This window comes from Lepus europaeus, chromosome 10, assembly GCF_033115175.1.
Source record: "Lepus europaeus isolate LE1 chromosome 10, mLepTim1.pri, whole genome shotgun sequence".
Taxonomy (NCBI): Eukaryota; Metazoa; Chordata; class Mammalia; order Lagomorpha; family Leporidae; genus Lepus; species Lepus europaeus.
In genome coordinates, this window is record NC_084836.1 from 51,188,089 (window position 1) to 51,201,993 (window position 13,905).

At 40.5% G+C, this 13,905-nt stretch overlaps 1 protein-coding gene across 6 annotated transcripts in view; it reads right to left on the reverse strand.

The window, feature by feature from the left end:
* RAB3IP (RAB3A interacting protein) overlaps window positions 1-13,905 on the reverse strand; it is a 57,822-nt gene that overhangs the window by 26,066 nt on the left and 17,851 nt on the right. For 5 of the 6 annotated variants that reach the window (XM_062203239.1, XM_062203238.1, XM_062203236.1 and 2 more), the window contains one exon: window positions 8,695-8,790. In XM_062203239.1, coding sequence (XP_062059223.1) covers window positions 8,695-8,790 — 96 coding nt within the window. Of the gene's footprint in view, window positions 1-4,226; window positions 4,286-8,694; window positions 8,791-13,905 lie in introns of those variants that run through there. The other variant, XM_062203242.1, reaches the window with a different exon arrangement.

A 13,905-nucleotide genomic window follows, 5' to 3' on the forward strand; every position in this document is an offset into this window, starting at 1 on the left:
GTGAGAGGGAAGTTATTGGGGGGGGAAGCCATTGTAATCCATAAGCTGTACACTGGAAATTTATATTCATTAAATAAAAGTTAAAAAAAAAAAATGTGGTATATAACAGTGGTTGATTTGCTTGTGTTGAAACATCCTCCATCCCAGAGATAAATACCACTTAGTTATGGTAAGCAAACCTTTTAACACATTGTTCAATTCCCTTTGCTAATATTATAATGCGGATTTCTGCACCTATATTCATCAGGAATAATGATCTGTAGCTTTTTCTTATAGTGTCTTTGCTGGTTTTGATATCAGGATGATGCCAGATTCATAAATGAGTCGGCAGGGGTTCCTGCTTCTGTTTTTCAGAGAGTTCAAGAAGAAATAGTATTAATTCTTCAGAAGTTTGGCAGAATTCACCTGTGAAGTCATCTGCTCCTGGGCTCTTCTCTACTGGAAGGTTTTTCATTTGTCACTGGTTTATTCAGGCTTTCTGTTTCTTCCAGATTCAGTTTTGCTATGTGTATGTTTCTAGATTTTATCCATTTCTTCTAGATTACCCAATATACTGGCATATATTCTTATATGTCTTTTTCAATTCTGATCTTGAATCCTCTTTTTTCTTTTTCCTTCCTTTTTTTTTTTTTTTTTTTTTTTTTTTTTTTTTTTTTTTTTTTTTTTGACAGGCAGAGTGGACAGTGAGAGACAGACAGAGAGAAAGGTCTTCCTTTGCCGTTGGTTCACCCTCCAATGGCCGCCGCGGTAGGCGCGCTGCGGCCAGTGCACCGCGCTGATCCGATGGCAGGAGCCAGGTGCTTCTCCTGGTCTCCCATGGGGTGCAGGGCCCAAGGACTTGAGCCATCCTCCACTGCACTCCCTGGCCACAGCAGAGAGCTGGCCTGGAAGAGGGGCAACCGGGACAGGATCGGTGCCCCGACCGGGACTAGAACCTGGTGTGCCGGCGCCGCAAGGCGGAGGATTAGCCTAGTGAGCCACGGCGCCGGCCTGAATCCTCTTTTTTCTTAATCCAAAAAACTGAAAGTTTGTCAGTTTTATCTTTTCAAAGACTCTTAAATTTGTTATTTTCTAATATTTTCCCATTCTCTAGTTATTCTTACTCTAATTTTTACTATATCCTTCCTTCTACTAATTTTAGGCATATTTCTGAGTTTCTTTGAGTATAAAATTGTTCATCTGAGATTATTCTTTTTTAACGTAGGCAGCTATCACTGTAAAATTCCCTCACTGGTGTTTTTGCTGCGTCTCAGCAGTTTTGGTGATGCTGATTTTTCTTAGTATCAAAATATTTTTCGAATTCCTTTTTAATTTGACTCAATGGCTGTTCACAATGATGTTGCTTAGGGGCCAGTGTTCTGACGCAGTTTAAGTCACTGTGTGAAACACCATCATCCCCAGTAGGTGCTGGTTTGAGTCCTGGCTACTCCACTTCCAATCCTGCTAATGCACCTGGGAAAGCAGCGGAAGATGGCCCAAGAACCTGTGCCCCTGCCACACACATGGGAGACCCAGGTGGAGTTTCAGGCTCCTGGTTTCAGCCTGGCTTAACCATCATTGTTGCAGTCATTTGGTGAGTAAACTTTTTCTCCCTCTTTCTGTAACTCTGCCTTTCAAATAAATTAATTCTTAAAAAGATAAGAAGAACAAAATTGTGTTGTTTAGTTTTCACATATTTGTTTTCTTACTATTATTCATTTCCAATTTGATTTTGTGAAAAGATTCTTGGACTGATTTTGATCATCTTAAATTGAACTCATTTTGTGACTTATCGTGAACTATGAGGAATGTTTTCACATGCACTTCAGAAGAATGTGTTTTTTTGCTGCTGATGGAAAGTTCTATTGTGTGTGTATTACATCATTTGTTCTACAGTGTTATTCAACTGGTTGCTCATTTCGTCTGAAATAATCTATCCATTACTGAAGCTCCTCACTATTACTGTATTGCTATTTCTCTCTTCAGATCTGCCAATGATTGCTTTTACATATTTCGGCACTTTGATGTTGAGTGCATACAAAATTGTATATGTAATACACATGTAATAGAATATAACCATATTCCTGTTCAGTTCAGCCTTCTGTCATTCCTTCTGTCATAATATAATGATCCTGTCTTTTGTGATAGTTTTTAGTGTCTGTTTTGTCTGACATAAGCATAACCACTCCTCTCTTTTAGTTAACAGAAATATTTTCCCACCTCTTTCCTTTTGGACTAGGTTATTCTTGAATCTAAAGTGACTCTCTTAGGGCTGGTGCCATGGTGCGGTAGGTTAATCCTCCACCTGTGGTGCTAGCATCCCATATGGGCATCGGTTCTAGTGCCAGCTGCTCCTCTTTTGATCCAGCTCTCTGCTATGGCCTGGGAAAGCAGTAGAATATGGCCCAAGTCCTTGGACCCCTGCACCCACGTGGGAGACCTGGAAGAAGCTCCTGGCTCCTGGCTTCAGGTCAGCACAGCTCCAGCCATTGTGGCCATCTGGGGAGTGAACCAACTGAAGGAAGAGCTCTGTCTCTCCCTCTGTCTGTAACTCTACCTCTCAAATAAATTTAAAAAAATAAAAATAAACCTTAAAAAAATAGACCCTCTTAATAGAAAACACACAGTAGGGCTTTGTAATATATTTTGAAATCCAGAAGTTTGATGCATCTGGATTTATTTTGTTTGCACAAGATTGCTGTAGCTATTCAGATCCTCTGTGGTTCCCTAAGAATTTCAGGATTATTTTTTCTATTTCTGTAAAGAATGTCATTTCAATTTTGATAGGGACTGCACTGGATCTGTAGATCTCTCTGGATTTGGGCACTTTAAGAAGAGTAATCCTGGGGCTGGCTCTGTGGCACAACTGGTTAAGCTGCCGTCTGCAGTGCCAGAATCCCATATAGGTACCAGTTCCAGTCCTGGCTGCTCCATTTCCCATCCAGCTCCCTGCTAATGTGCCTGAGAAAGCAGTGACGGATGGCCCAAGTGTTTGGGTCCCTTCCCACACCATTCAGCTACTGCACATCTTTTGACTGGGGAATTTGGTTCCCCAAATTTACATTTAAAATAATTACTGAAAGGCAAGTACTTATTTTTGAAATTTTGTTAAACTGTTTTGGAATTTTCTTGTTCTTCTTGTCTTTCATTGGTAGTGCTGTACTTTTATTCTTCTGTTTTGTGTGTGTACCATACATATTTTGGGGTGTACGTGGTGACCATGAGATTTACAATGAACATTTTACAATTACAGAAGTCTGTTTAAAACTGAAAACATATTTTTTTTTTTTTTGACAGGCAGAGTGGACAGTGAGAGAGAGAGACAGAGAGAAAGGTCTTCCTTTACCATTGGTTCACCCTCCAATGGCCTCTGCGGCCAGCGCACCGCGCTGATCCGAAGCTGGGAGCCAGGTGCTTCTCTTGGTCTCCCATGCAGGTGCAGGGCCCAAACACTTGGGCCATCCTCCACTGCCTTCCCGGGCCATAGCAGAGAGCTGGACTGGAAAAGGGGCAACCGGGTGACCCGACCGGGACTAGAACCCTGTGTGCCGGCGCCGCAAGACGGAGGATTAGCCTATTTAGCTGCGGCGCCGGCCAACAACTAAATTTCAATCACATGCATCTATGCTTTGCTTCCTCCAATAGACATGCACTTCCCATAACTAATGCCAGATTTCATTCTTTCTATACTGTATTTCCATTAACAAACTTCCAGTAACAAGTCATTCTTACCATATTTATCTAACTCATATCAGTATTAAAATTTTCATGTAATTTCTATATGTCACAAATTAATCGTTTGATTTTTACCCCAACCATTTAAAAATGTAAAAATAATTCTTAGTTCACAGGCTGTACAAAAATAAATATAGGCTACTTCTGTCCTATAGTTATAGTTTTCAAACTGCCTGATCTAGATGTTTATTGTATTTACTTACAAACTTTGAAAATAAGATTTTTCCTCTCTGGTTGGTAGTGATTCAAATAAAAGAGGATCTTCTCTTTTTTTTTTCAAAAATAATGTTTAAACACAATATATGATTAACTTGCAAATAATTTGTTAATATGTAAACCAAAATCTGTTAAATGGAAAAATCTTCACATTATTGGCAACAGAATTAAAAATTTAACATGATTTAATGCAGGGAAAGATGTACTTCTTACATTGGACCAATATATCTGTAAGTTATCAACAATAACACATCTAATTTTTAAAAAGGAACTTAGAAGCTGGCACCGCGGCTCACTTAGCTAATCTTCCACCTGTGGCACCGGCATCCCGGGTTCTAGTCCTGGGTGGGGCACCTGAATCTGTCCCGGTTGCTCCTCTTTCAGTCCAGTTCTCTGCTGTGGCCCAGGAAGGCAATGGAGGATGGCTCAAGTGCTTGGGCCCTTGCACCTGCATGGGAGACTGGGAGGAAGCACCTGGCTCCTGGCTTCGGATTGGCGCAGCATGACGGCCATTTGAGGGGTGAACCAACGGAAAAGGAAAAGAAGACCTCTCTGTCTCTAACTCTGCCTGTCCAAAAAAAAAAAAAAAAAAACAAAAGGAACTTAGAACAGAGCTGCATCTGAATCACAAAAATCGCAAGATTTTTAAAAATAAAGTACCATATGCAATCACATTCCTCTCAATATATGTAAGTGTGTGTGTAAATGTTTCAGTGAGAATGCGAAATATTTTTGCTATTATAAAAAACTATAGGCTTTGGCTCACCTTTCAATACTTATGTTTTACAATGTATATAATATATTAGTATGTATGTTAGTACATGTATATAACTTATAAATAAAATAAACACTCCCAAACTGTTCCTAGCACATAAGGAATCCTCAGTAAATACAGGTATCTTCATCATAATTGAGAAAACATGCTCAGATTTTTCTTTTACAGATCAGATACAGGACCAAAAAGTCCCCAGCATCCACCAGTTTAGGCAAGAACTGACAACAGCTGCTGCATCATCTCCTGAGGGGGCATCACAAGGCCTTTCCAATAATCTGAATGTGGGATGAAACAGGAAGAGGCCTCAATGACCCCTCCCTCACCACGGCTGGAAACAAATGGAGATGTGCTTATTATTTTCACTATATATCAGTCATGAATCTGAATCATGATACTTTCTATGCCTCTTTTTCTGCACAGATAAAATGATGATAATTTGCTCTATAGGCCTCATAGCACTATTGAGAAACAACCAGGCATTTAGTAGATACTTTTACTAAAAACTCAATGCTAAAACGTAAAAATTTTAAGACTACTCATCTTTTTTTTCATTTTAAATGTAGAGATTCTTGCAAATGAATTGATATTTTTTAAAAGACTTATTTTTATTTATTTGAAAGGTAGAGTTAAAGAGAGGTAGAGAGAGAGAAAGGCAGAGAGAGAGGTAGAGATAGAGAAAGAGAGAGAGAGAGAGGTCTTCCATCTGCTGGTTCATTCCTTAAATGCCCACAACCACCAGGGCCGGGCCAGAGGCAGGAGCCAAGAGCTTCTCCAGGTCTCACACGTGGGTACAGGGGCCCAAGCAATTGGTCCATCCTCTGCTGCCTTCCCAGGCGCATCAGCAGGGACCTGAATCAGAAGTAGAGCAGCCAGGTCTCAAACCGGCACCCATATAGGATGTCGGTGCTGCAGGCTGGGGCTTTAACCCACTGTACCACAGCACCAGACCCCTGAAATGATTTAATATTATCTCAAAATTGGAGATATTAAGAGAACAGTATGTCACTTTAGAGTTTAAGTATTTGATACTTCAAGGAGTCAACTTTGCCACATATAAAGTATGATTATTTTCAGGATTATTCAACATACCTAATAAGCTACTAATTTAAATTTACATGTTAAGTTTGCCAAACATACACAAATTGAGTTTATTCAAAATAAGTTTTAATTCTTAAAACACTACATATATAAGAATTCAGGCAAAAAAATTTTTCCTAAGAGTAAGCAGATCACAAAGGCACAATTAAGACCACAGAAAAGCTTCCAGACTTCTTTTTCACATTCCTATTTACGGTTTGAAGACAACTTTCTTCATAACTGAAGTCATTCACAGGGTCAAGGCTATTAATCACTGTTGGCTAGGGAGAGGTTAGAGATCCCAAAAGTATTTTATTTTGTTTAACTGCATAAACAAGCATTCCTAACCCTCACATCTACTGCAAAGAGGGAGAAGTTTCCTTCTGTTTGTTCTCCTCCTATCTATCCAACAGAATATACACATGAGTGAGTACAGATGGGTGGAACCAGGCAGCACTAAAATTAAATCCAAGTAGGCAGAAAATAAAAACTAACATAAGTAGCTTATTTTTGCTTTCTTAATCATTGTCCGTTTATCTTTATAAAATGGTCTCGTAGCCAGGCAATACCAGGAAAAAGCCGGGTTTCTGTAAACACTTCTCCATCCAAAAGTGTAACAAGTCACATGACTCCTGTTCTAGATCTTTCACTTCCCAGTCTCCACATCTTTACACTTTCTCTCATCTCTGATAACTAGCTAGCTAAATAAATGAGTTTTAACACACTCATTAGAAAAAAATGACCCAAAAATAACAGAAGGAAAGGGGTATGAAATAGATGGAGTCACAGAAAACCTTACGTATCAAAAGATATTCACTGGGGCCAGCGTTGTGGGGTTACAGGTAAAGCCACCTGCAGTGTCAGCATTCCATAATGGACAACAGTTTGATTCCTGGCTGCTCCGCTTCCAAGCCAGCTCTCTGCTATGGCCTGGGAAAGCAGTAGAAGATGGCCCAAGTGCTTGGGCCGCTGCACCTGCATGGGAGACCTGGAAGAAGATCCTGGCTCCTGGCTTCAGATCAGCACAGCTCTGGCCTGTGAGGCCATCTGACCTCTCTGCCTCTCTGTAACTCTGCCTTTCGAATAAATAAATAAATCCAAAACAAAACAAAAAAAAAAGCCACAAAGTATTTAAAAAAGTTTGTGGGAAAATGGAGTTAAAAATAAGTCAATTTTTAAAATAAATGAATATATTCACTGCAAGTTACTGAATGATAAAAACCGTGGGACATACACTCGATAGATTATGACTATCATTACAATTAGTGACTATATAGTAACACAAAAATGTGTTATTTGAAAAAATACAAAATATATTCAGATTACTCTATGCAAAGAAATGGGCATATCTCTAAATTTGAAATTGATGCTGCATAAACAACAAAAGGTGATGGAATTTTTCCCTAAGATTTTTTACTGAAGTTTTAATAAAGCTTTAAGGGAAAAAATATTGCTAAGTGACAATGGCATTAGCTACTCAGCAATATTATCACTGCTTTTTTTTTTTTTTTTTTTAAGATTCATTTATTTACTTGAAAGCCACAGCTACACAGATAGAGAGTAGGAGAGGCAGAGAGGTCTTCCATCCACTGGTTCACCCCTCAATTGGCCTCAACAGCTGGAGCTGCACCAATCCAAAGTCAGGAGCCGGGAGCTTCCTCCAGGTCTCCCACATGGGTACAGGGGCCCAAGGACTTGGGCCATCTTCTACCACTTTCCCAGGCCATAGCAGAGAGCTGGATGGGAAGTGGAGCAGCCAGGACTTGAACCGGCACCCACATGAGATGTTGGCACTGCAGGTGGCGGCTTCACCCACTATGCCACAGCGCCAGCCCCTACATCACTGTTTTTGGTAAAGAAAATCTAAGGACTCAAAGTCTTAACCCAGGGGAGATCCTTCACGGCAAAGGTTCTCGGCCACAGCGATCCCATCCTCTCACCACCCCGGAGATAGATCTAAGTCATCAAAGAGATCAGGCGGTGTGACTGGCACCTTCCAGGCAAAGTCTAGTGGGATGGTTAACTGTGTCAACTTGACGAGATCATAGGGTACCCAATATTCAGTGAAACACTATGCTGGGTGTTTCTGTACAATTGTTTTTGGGTGACAATAACATTTAAATCAGTGCAGTGAGCAAAACAGACTGTCCTCTACAGTGATTGGGCTTCCCCCAATCACTTGAAGGCCTAACCAGAACAGAAAGGTAGACCCTCCGAAAGGAGGAGAATTCTTCCCCTTCAGGCTGGAACTCAAACACTGACCCCTCCTGGCACTTGGGCTCTCAGCTCCTCTGGGTCTCTAGCTTGCCGACTGGCCCTGAGGCTCCCGGGCTTACCAGCTGCCAGGATCAGGCGAACCAATTCTTTGTGAATGAGTGCCTCTCTGGCTCACTCACGCGAGCTCGCGCTCTCTCTCTCTCTCTCTCTCTCTCTCTCTCTCTCTCTCTCTGATACTAATGCTTGTTTCTCAAAAGAACCCTAACACACCAAGGATGCTACAAGTCCTGCAATGCGCACTTGGTGCCAGGCTGGAGGGCAGCAGTACTTGCTCTGACACTGCTCACGTCACCTCCAAATGTGAGGTGCCTAACTCAGAGTTTGCCATCGTTGTTGTGGACTCACACACTAGCCCATAAACACCTAGTAAAATAGAATACAGAACTAAAATTGACCTCCTTGCGTTATACATATACATTTTTAAACAACCTGATACTGGCAGACCAGAGGGTTTTTCTTTTCACATCATTTTAAGCTGCAGACTCGGCATTCACTAGAGATTTTGTTTTTTCTTTAGAGAACTTACAAATATGCGCGAAGCTAAGTATATCCTTTTCAAGATTCCCTGAAACAATAATGCTATCAATATATAAAAATCAAGATGCTGCTGTTGGCCAAGATGTAGACAGACCAACCTCAAACAGACTAGCTGTGAGTTCTTCCAATTCCTGTCCAAGTTGGTCTCGCACTTTTGAAAGCCTCTCACATTCTTCATCTTTTAACTTCAGTTCCTATGAAAAATTGATAATTTTATTTTGGATCTCCACAGTTTGAAGTTAGATTCAGCACACTATATGATCTTTTACTAATAAAATTACAAAATATCAATATTGTCTCCTCCTACGTGGTTCACATTGGAAATGTTTATCTAGTACATGCTATTATAGAAGATAATCAGGCAGGACTAAAAACACAAATAATCCCAACTAACATTAAATTTTCACATATGATTCGAAAGACATCCAAAGATTAAATGTAAATATATAGGTAAAAATAAATTACAAAATGACTTTATTCACTCATTTTTCCCTTAACTGTTCTGTGAACATTCACTTTCTTCTATCAAGCAAGGAATTTCTGCAAGTGTGCTTACTAATTTTAATGAAACTCAGTGGGTTTTTTTTTTTTCATGTTTACTTTAAAAATTGTTATAGGTATCTTGAACTACCATACTACAATTAACCTAAAATTTCCGCTACGCAACTATACCCATTTAACACTGCAACCACAGGTAAATGATGCCCCTTTAGCATTTAAAATCAAGAACAAAGTTAATGACAAAGAAATCACATTCCTTATTTACATATGACTCCTTAACAGGCATGAATAGAAGTTCATTAATTATTTTAAGATGTTAATAATGTTCAATCTTATAAGCTAACATAGCCCTTAATTAACCTTTCAAACACAGAGATTAAAAAAAAATCCAAGTTCCCTTGTATCAACAACAATCACACTAACAAAATAAGCTCATCACGTTGTGATTGTGGTGGCAGCATAGTTTTTTTTTTCAAGGTTTTTATTTAATGAATACAAATTTCGTATGCACAGCTTTTAGGAATACAGTGTTTCTTCCCCCCATTCCCGCCCTCCCACCCCCACTCCCTCTCCCATCTTTAAAAAGAAAAACTGAATAGAAGAGAATCTGTGCAAGTCTCAGAATAGGAGAGGCTATAGCTAAGCTGCCCACACCAAAGCGTCAGCTGTGCACAGAGAACTGCAGGAAGAGAAAGGGAACTCAGGAAGCCCAGGATTACTAACAAATGCTCCAGGAGGAGAGGTCACTATCCTTGGAGGACGATGGGAGACAAATGGAGAAAAGGAGCCGGGTCTCCACAGGCCAAGTGGCCGGTGAACGTAGAACTCCATGAACTCGGCTGTGCGAGCTGCAGCAGGGCCATGGAGTTGTCAGCTCTCACGCATCTCTGGAGTAGTCAGTAAAGAGCCCCTTTCCAAAGGAGAGCATCTCACCCTAACGGAAAAACTCTTGGGATCTAAAACCAAATTGCAGGGCAGAAACAATGGAGATAGAGAGAGTGAAAGAGCAGACACAGAGAAAGGGAGGAAGGGGGTGGCAAGATTCCAAAGGATACAGGTCACAGAGGACAAAAGCTCAGAAAGCAAGGCTCATTTTTGAGAGAGAGAAAGTGGTTACGCTGATGCACCAAGAACAACAGAGGGGAAGTCCTGCACATGTGAACAGAACAACTGCCACCTGGCTTACCCTGCTCCTTACAGGAACCGCTCCCTAACTGACCTGGGAAATCCAACTCATTTAAACACGAGAAACAGAAACAAATACATAAAGTTATAGTAAAAAAAGTTAAACACAAAACACATCACCTATAGGGAGAAGAATCAGATTGGTATTAAACTTCAACAGCTATGGTTTATGCTAGAAAACAACAGCCATGTTTTGTGGTAGAAAACAAGATACTCAAAGGAAAAAAAAATTTTGAGCTGAGTATTTTATATCCAAAACATTCTTCAAATACAAGGTGATAATGAGCTCTAAGCCTGTAAGACCTTAGAAAATATCTATCCCATGGTGCCAGCACTGTGGCATAGCAAGCAGAGCCACCACCTGCAGTGTTGGCATCCAATATGGGCGCCAGTTCCAGTCCCGGCTGCTCTACCTCCGATTCAGCTTCTGCTATGGCCTGGGAAAGCAGTAGAAGATGGCCCAAGTACTTGGGCCCCTGCACCCATGTGAGAGACCCAGAGGAAGCTCCTGGCTCCTGGCTTCAGATTGGCGCTGATCAGGCCATTGCAGCCATCTGGGGAGTGAACCAGCGGATAGAAGACCTCTCTCTCTCTGTGTGTGTGTCTCTCCTCCTTTCTGTGTAACTCTGACTTTCAAATAAATAAATAAATCTTAAAAAAAAAAAAAATCTACCCCATGAGAATGCCTGAGTAATGGAATACAGAGTAAATCTCAGATAACAAAAAAGCAAAAACACTGAAAATGGTTTAACATCAAAGATGAGGAGTGAGGAGGAAATATATCTAACTGTAGAACTACAACTAAAAGATGGTAATAATGTCAAAGAGCATGCAAAGTCTGAGCACAGTCTGGGAGGAAATATTTGCAAAATGACATATCTGATCAACGTTACCTAAAACAAAGAACTCTGAAACTCAACAGTAAGAAAAGAACAATCCAATTTAAAAACACTCCAAAGATCAAAATAGACACTCCATCAGAGAAGATATATGGAAGACAAGCATATTAAAAGATTCTCAACATTATATAAAAGCAACAAAATGCCACTACACCTAAAAATGGCCAAAATCCAGGACACTGATAATACCAAATGCTGGCAAAGATGTGGAACAACAGAGCTCTCATCTTCACAGCTGATGGGACTATGCCATTTTGCAATACAGTTCAGTGGTTTATTTTTTTAAATATTTTATTTATTTATTTTGAGAGCTAAAATTACAGACAGTGAGAGGGAAAGTTAGAGAGAAAGAGAATGCCTGAATAATGGAATACAGGATAAGTCTCAGATACCAAAAAATCAAAAACACTGAAAATGGTTTAACATTAACATCTGGTTCACTACCCAGATCATGACAACAGCAGGAGCTGAGCCAATCCGAAGCCAGGAGCTTCTTCTGGGTCCCCTGCACAGGTACAGGGACCGAAGCACTTGGGCCATCCTCTACTGCTTTCCCAGGCCACAGCAGAGAGCTGGATCGGAAGAGGAGCAGCCAGGACTCGAACTGGCGCCGCAGGCAGAAGCTTAACCTACTATGCCCACTGCACTGGCCCATCAGTAGTTTCTTTCACCCAGCAATCACACTCTCTGATATTTACCCAAGTTGAACTGTCCAAACAAAAACCTGCACAAGGACATTTACAGCAGCACAATCATTCATAACTAATAAAAATTGGAGCCAAACAAGATGTCTTTCAGTATGTAAACAAATAAGCCACTATGGCACAATCAGACAATGGAACATCAGTCAGCACTAAGATGAAATGAGCTATAGTCATGAAAAAACATGAAGAAGTCCTAAATACCTCCCACCAGGTGACATTGCCTTTCAGATAAATGTCCCCTGCCTGTAGGTAAGATCTAATTTCTTAGCCTGATATCCAAGGCTTTTCACCTAACTTCCTGGCATTGTCTTCTTGTGGTATCCACCACAACACCTAGATTAAAAATTATATTGTACAGGGCTGACAGATTAGATACTGCAGAAGAAAAGAGTAGTAACAGAGGACATAGCAGTAGAAACTTTCAATGAAACATGGAGAAAAAAGAATTTAAAAAAAATAATAAACACCTATGAGCAATGGGACAATTTTAAGCAGTCTAACTTACACTTGGAATACAGAAGAAGGAGAGAGAGGGGCCAGCACTGCTGTGTAGCAGGTAAAGCCACCACTTGCAATGCCGGCATCCCATATGGACACCAGTTCCAGTCCTGGCTGCTCTACTTCCGATCCAGCTCTCTGCTATGATCTGGGAAAGCAGTAAAAGAGGGCCCAAGCTCTTGGGTCCCTGCACCCACATAGGAGACCAGGAGAAAACTCCTGGCTCCTGGCTTTGAATCAGGCCACTCCCAGCCATTGCGGCCATCTGGGGAGAGTGAACCAATGATGGAAGGTTGGTCTCTCTCTGTCTCTCTGCCTCTGCCTCTCTAGAACTCTGCCTTTCAAATAAATAAGTCTTTTAAAAAAAAAAAAAAAGGGTAGAGATGGGGCAGAAATGTAAATCTCTTAGAAAAAATGGCCAAAATTTCCAAATTTTATGAAAACTAACAACCTATAGATTTAAGCTCAACAAATCCCTAGGACAAGAAACCTAAGAAAATTACACCAAGATAAATCATAATCAATTGCTCAAGCCAATGACAAGCAGACAGAAAAGACATCATACAGACAGGCAAAAACGAAACGAGCAGGCTTCCTCCGAGAAACAATGCCACTGTAGCAACATCTTTACAGTACTAAGAGAAAAAAAAAAAAAAAAACTAATAAATTATCAACCTAAAATTCTCTACCCATTGGAAATATTTCTAAAAAGGAAAAAGTAAAAGTAGATCTTTCCTGGTATACAGAAGTTAAAATGATTGATCACCATCAAACATAAATGTTAAAGGATGTTTAATATAAACATGTTTAATATAAATGTTAACATTAATGTTAAAGGATGCCCTTCAAGCAGGAGGACAATAATACCAGCTGGAAATCTAGATCCACAGAAGGGAAGAGTAATACTGGGAATAGTAGTGACCATGGGCAATTAGGTAAGAAATACAGATTTTTTTTTTTTTTTGGACAGGCAGAGTTAAAGAGAGAGATAGAGAGAATGGTCTTCCTTTTCTGTTGGTTCACCCCCCAGATGGCTGCCACAGCCGGCGCGCTGCACCGATCCGAAGCCAGGAGCCAGGTGCTTCCTCCTTGTCTCATGCAGGTACAAGGCCCAAGCACTTGGGCCATCCTCCACTGCACTCCCAGGCCACAGCAGAGAGCTGGACTGGAAGAGGAGCAACCGAGACAGAATCCAGCGCCCCAACCGGGACTAGATCCGGGGTGCTGGCGCCACAAGTGGAGGATTAGCCAAGTGAGCAGTGGCGCTGGCCTAGATTATTTCTGATTATTTAAATCCCTTTAAGAGATCACTAATTATTTAATGAAAAAAATAACAAGGTACTGTGAAGTTTAAAATGCAGAATTAAAACATGCTAATCATTACAAAAAGCTGAGAGGGGGAACAGAAATATACTTTTGTAGGATTCTTACACCACTGTATATAAACTAGTATAGTATTACTAGACACTAGAAAATGATAAGTTAAAAACAGACACTTTGAATCCTAAAGCTATCACTAATA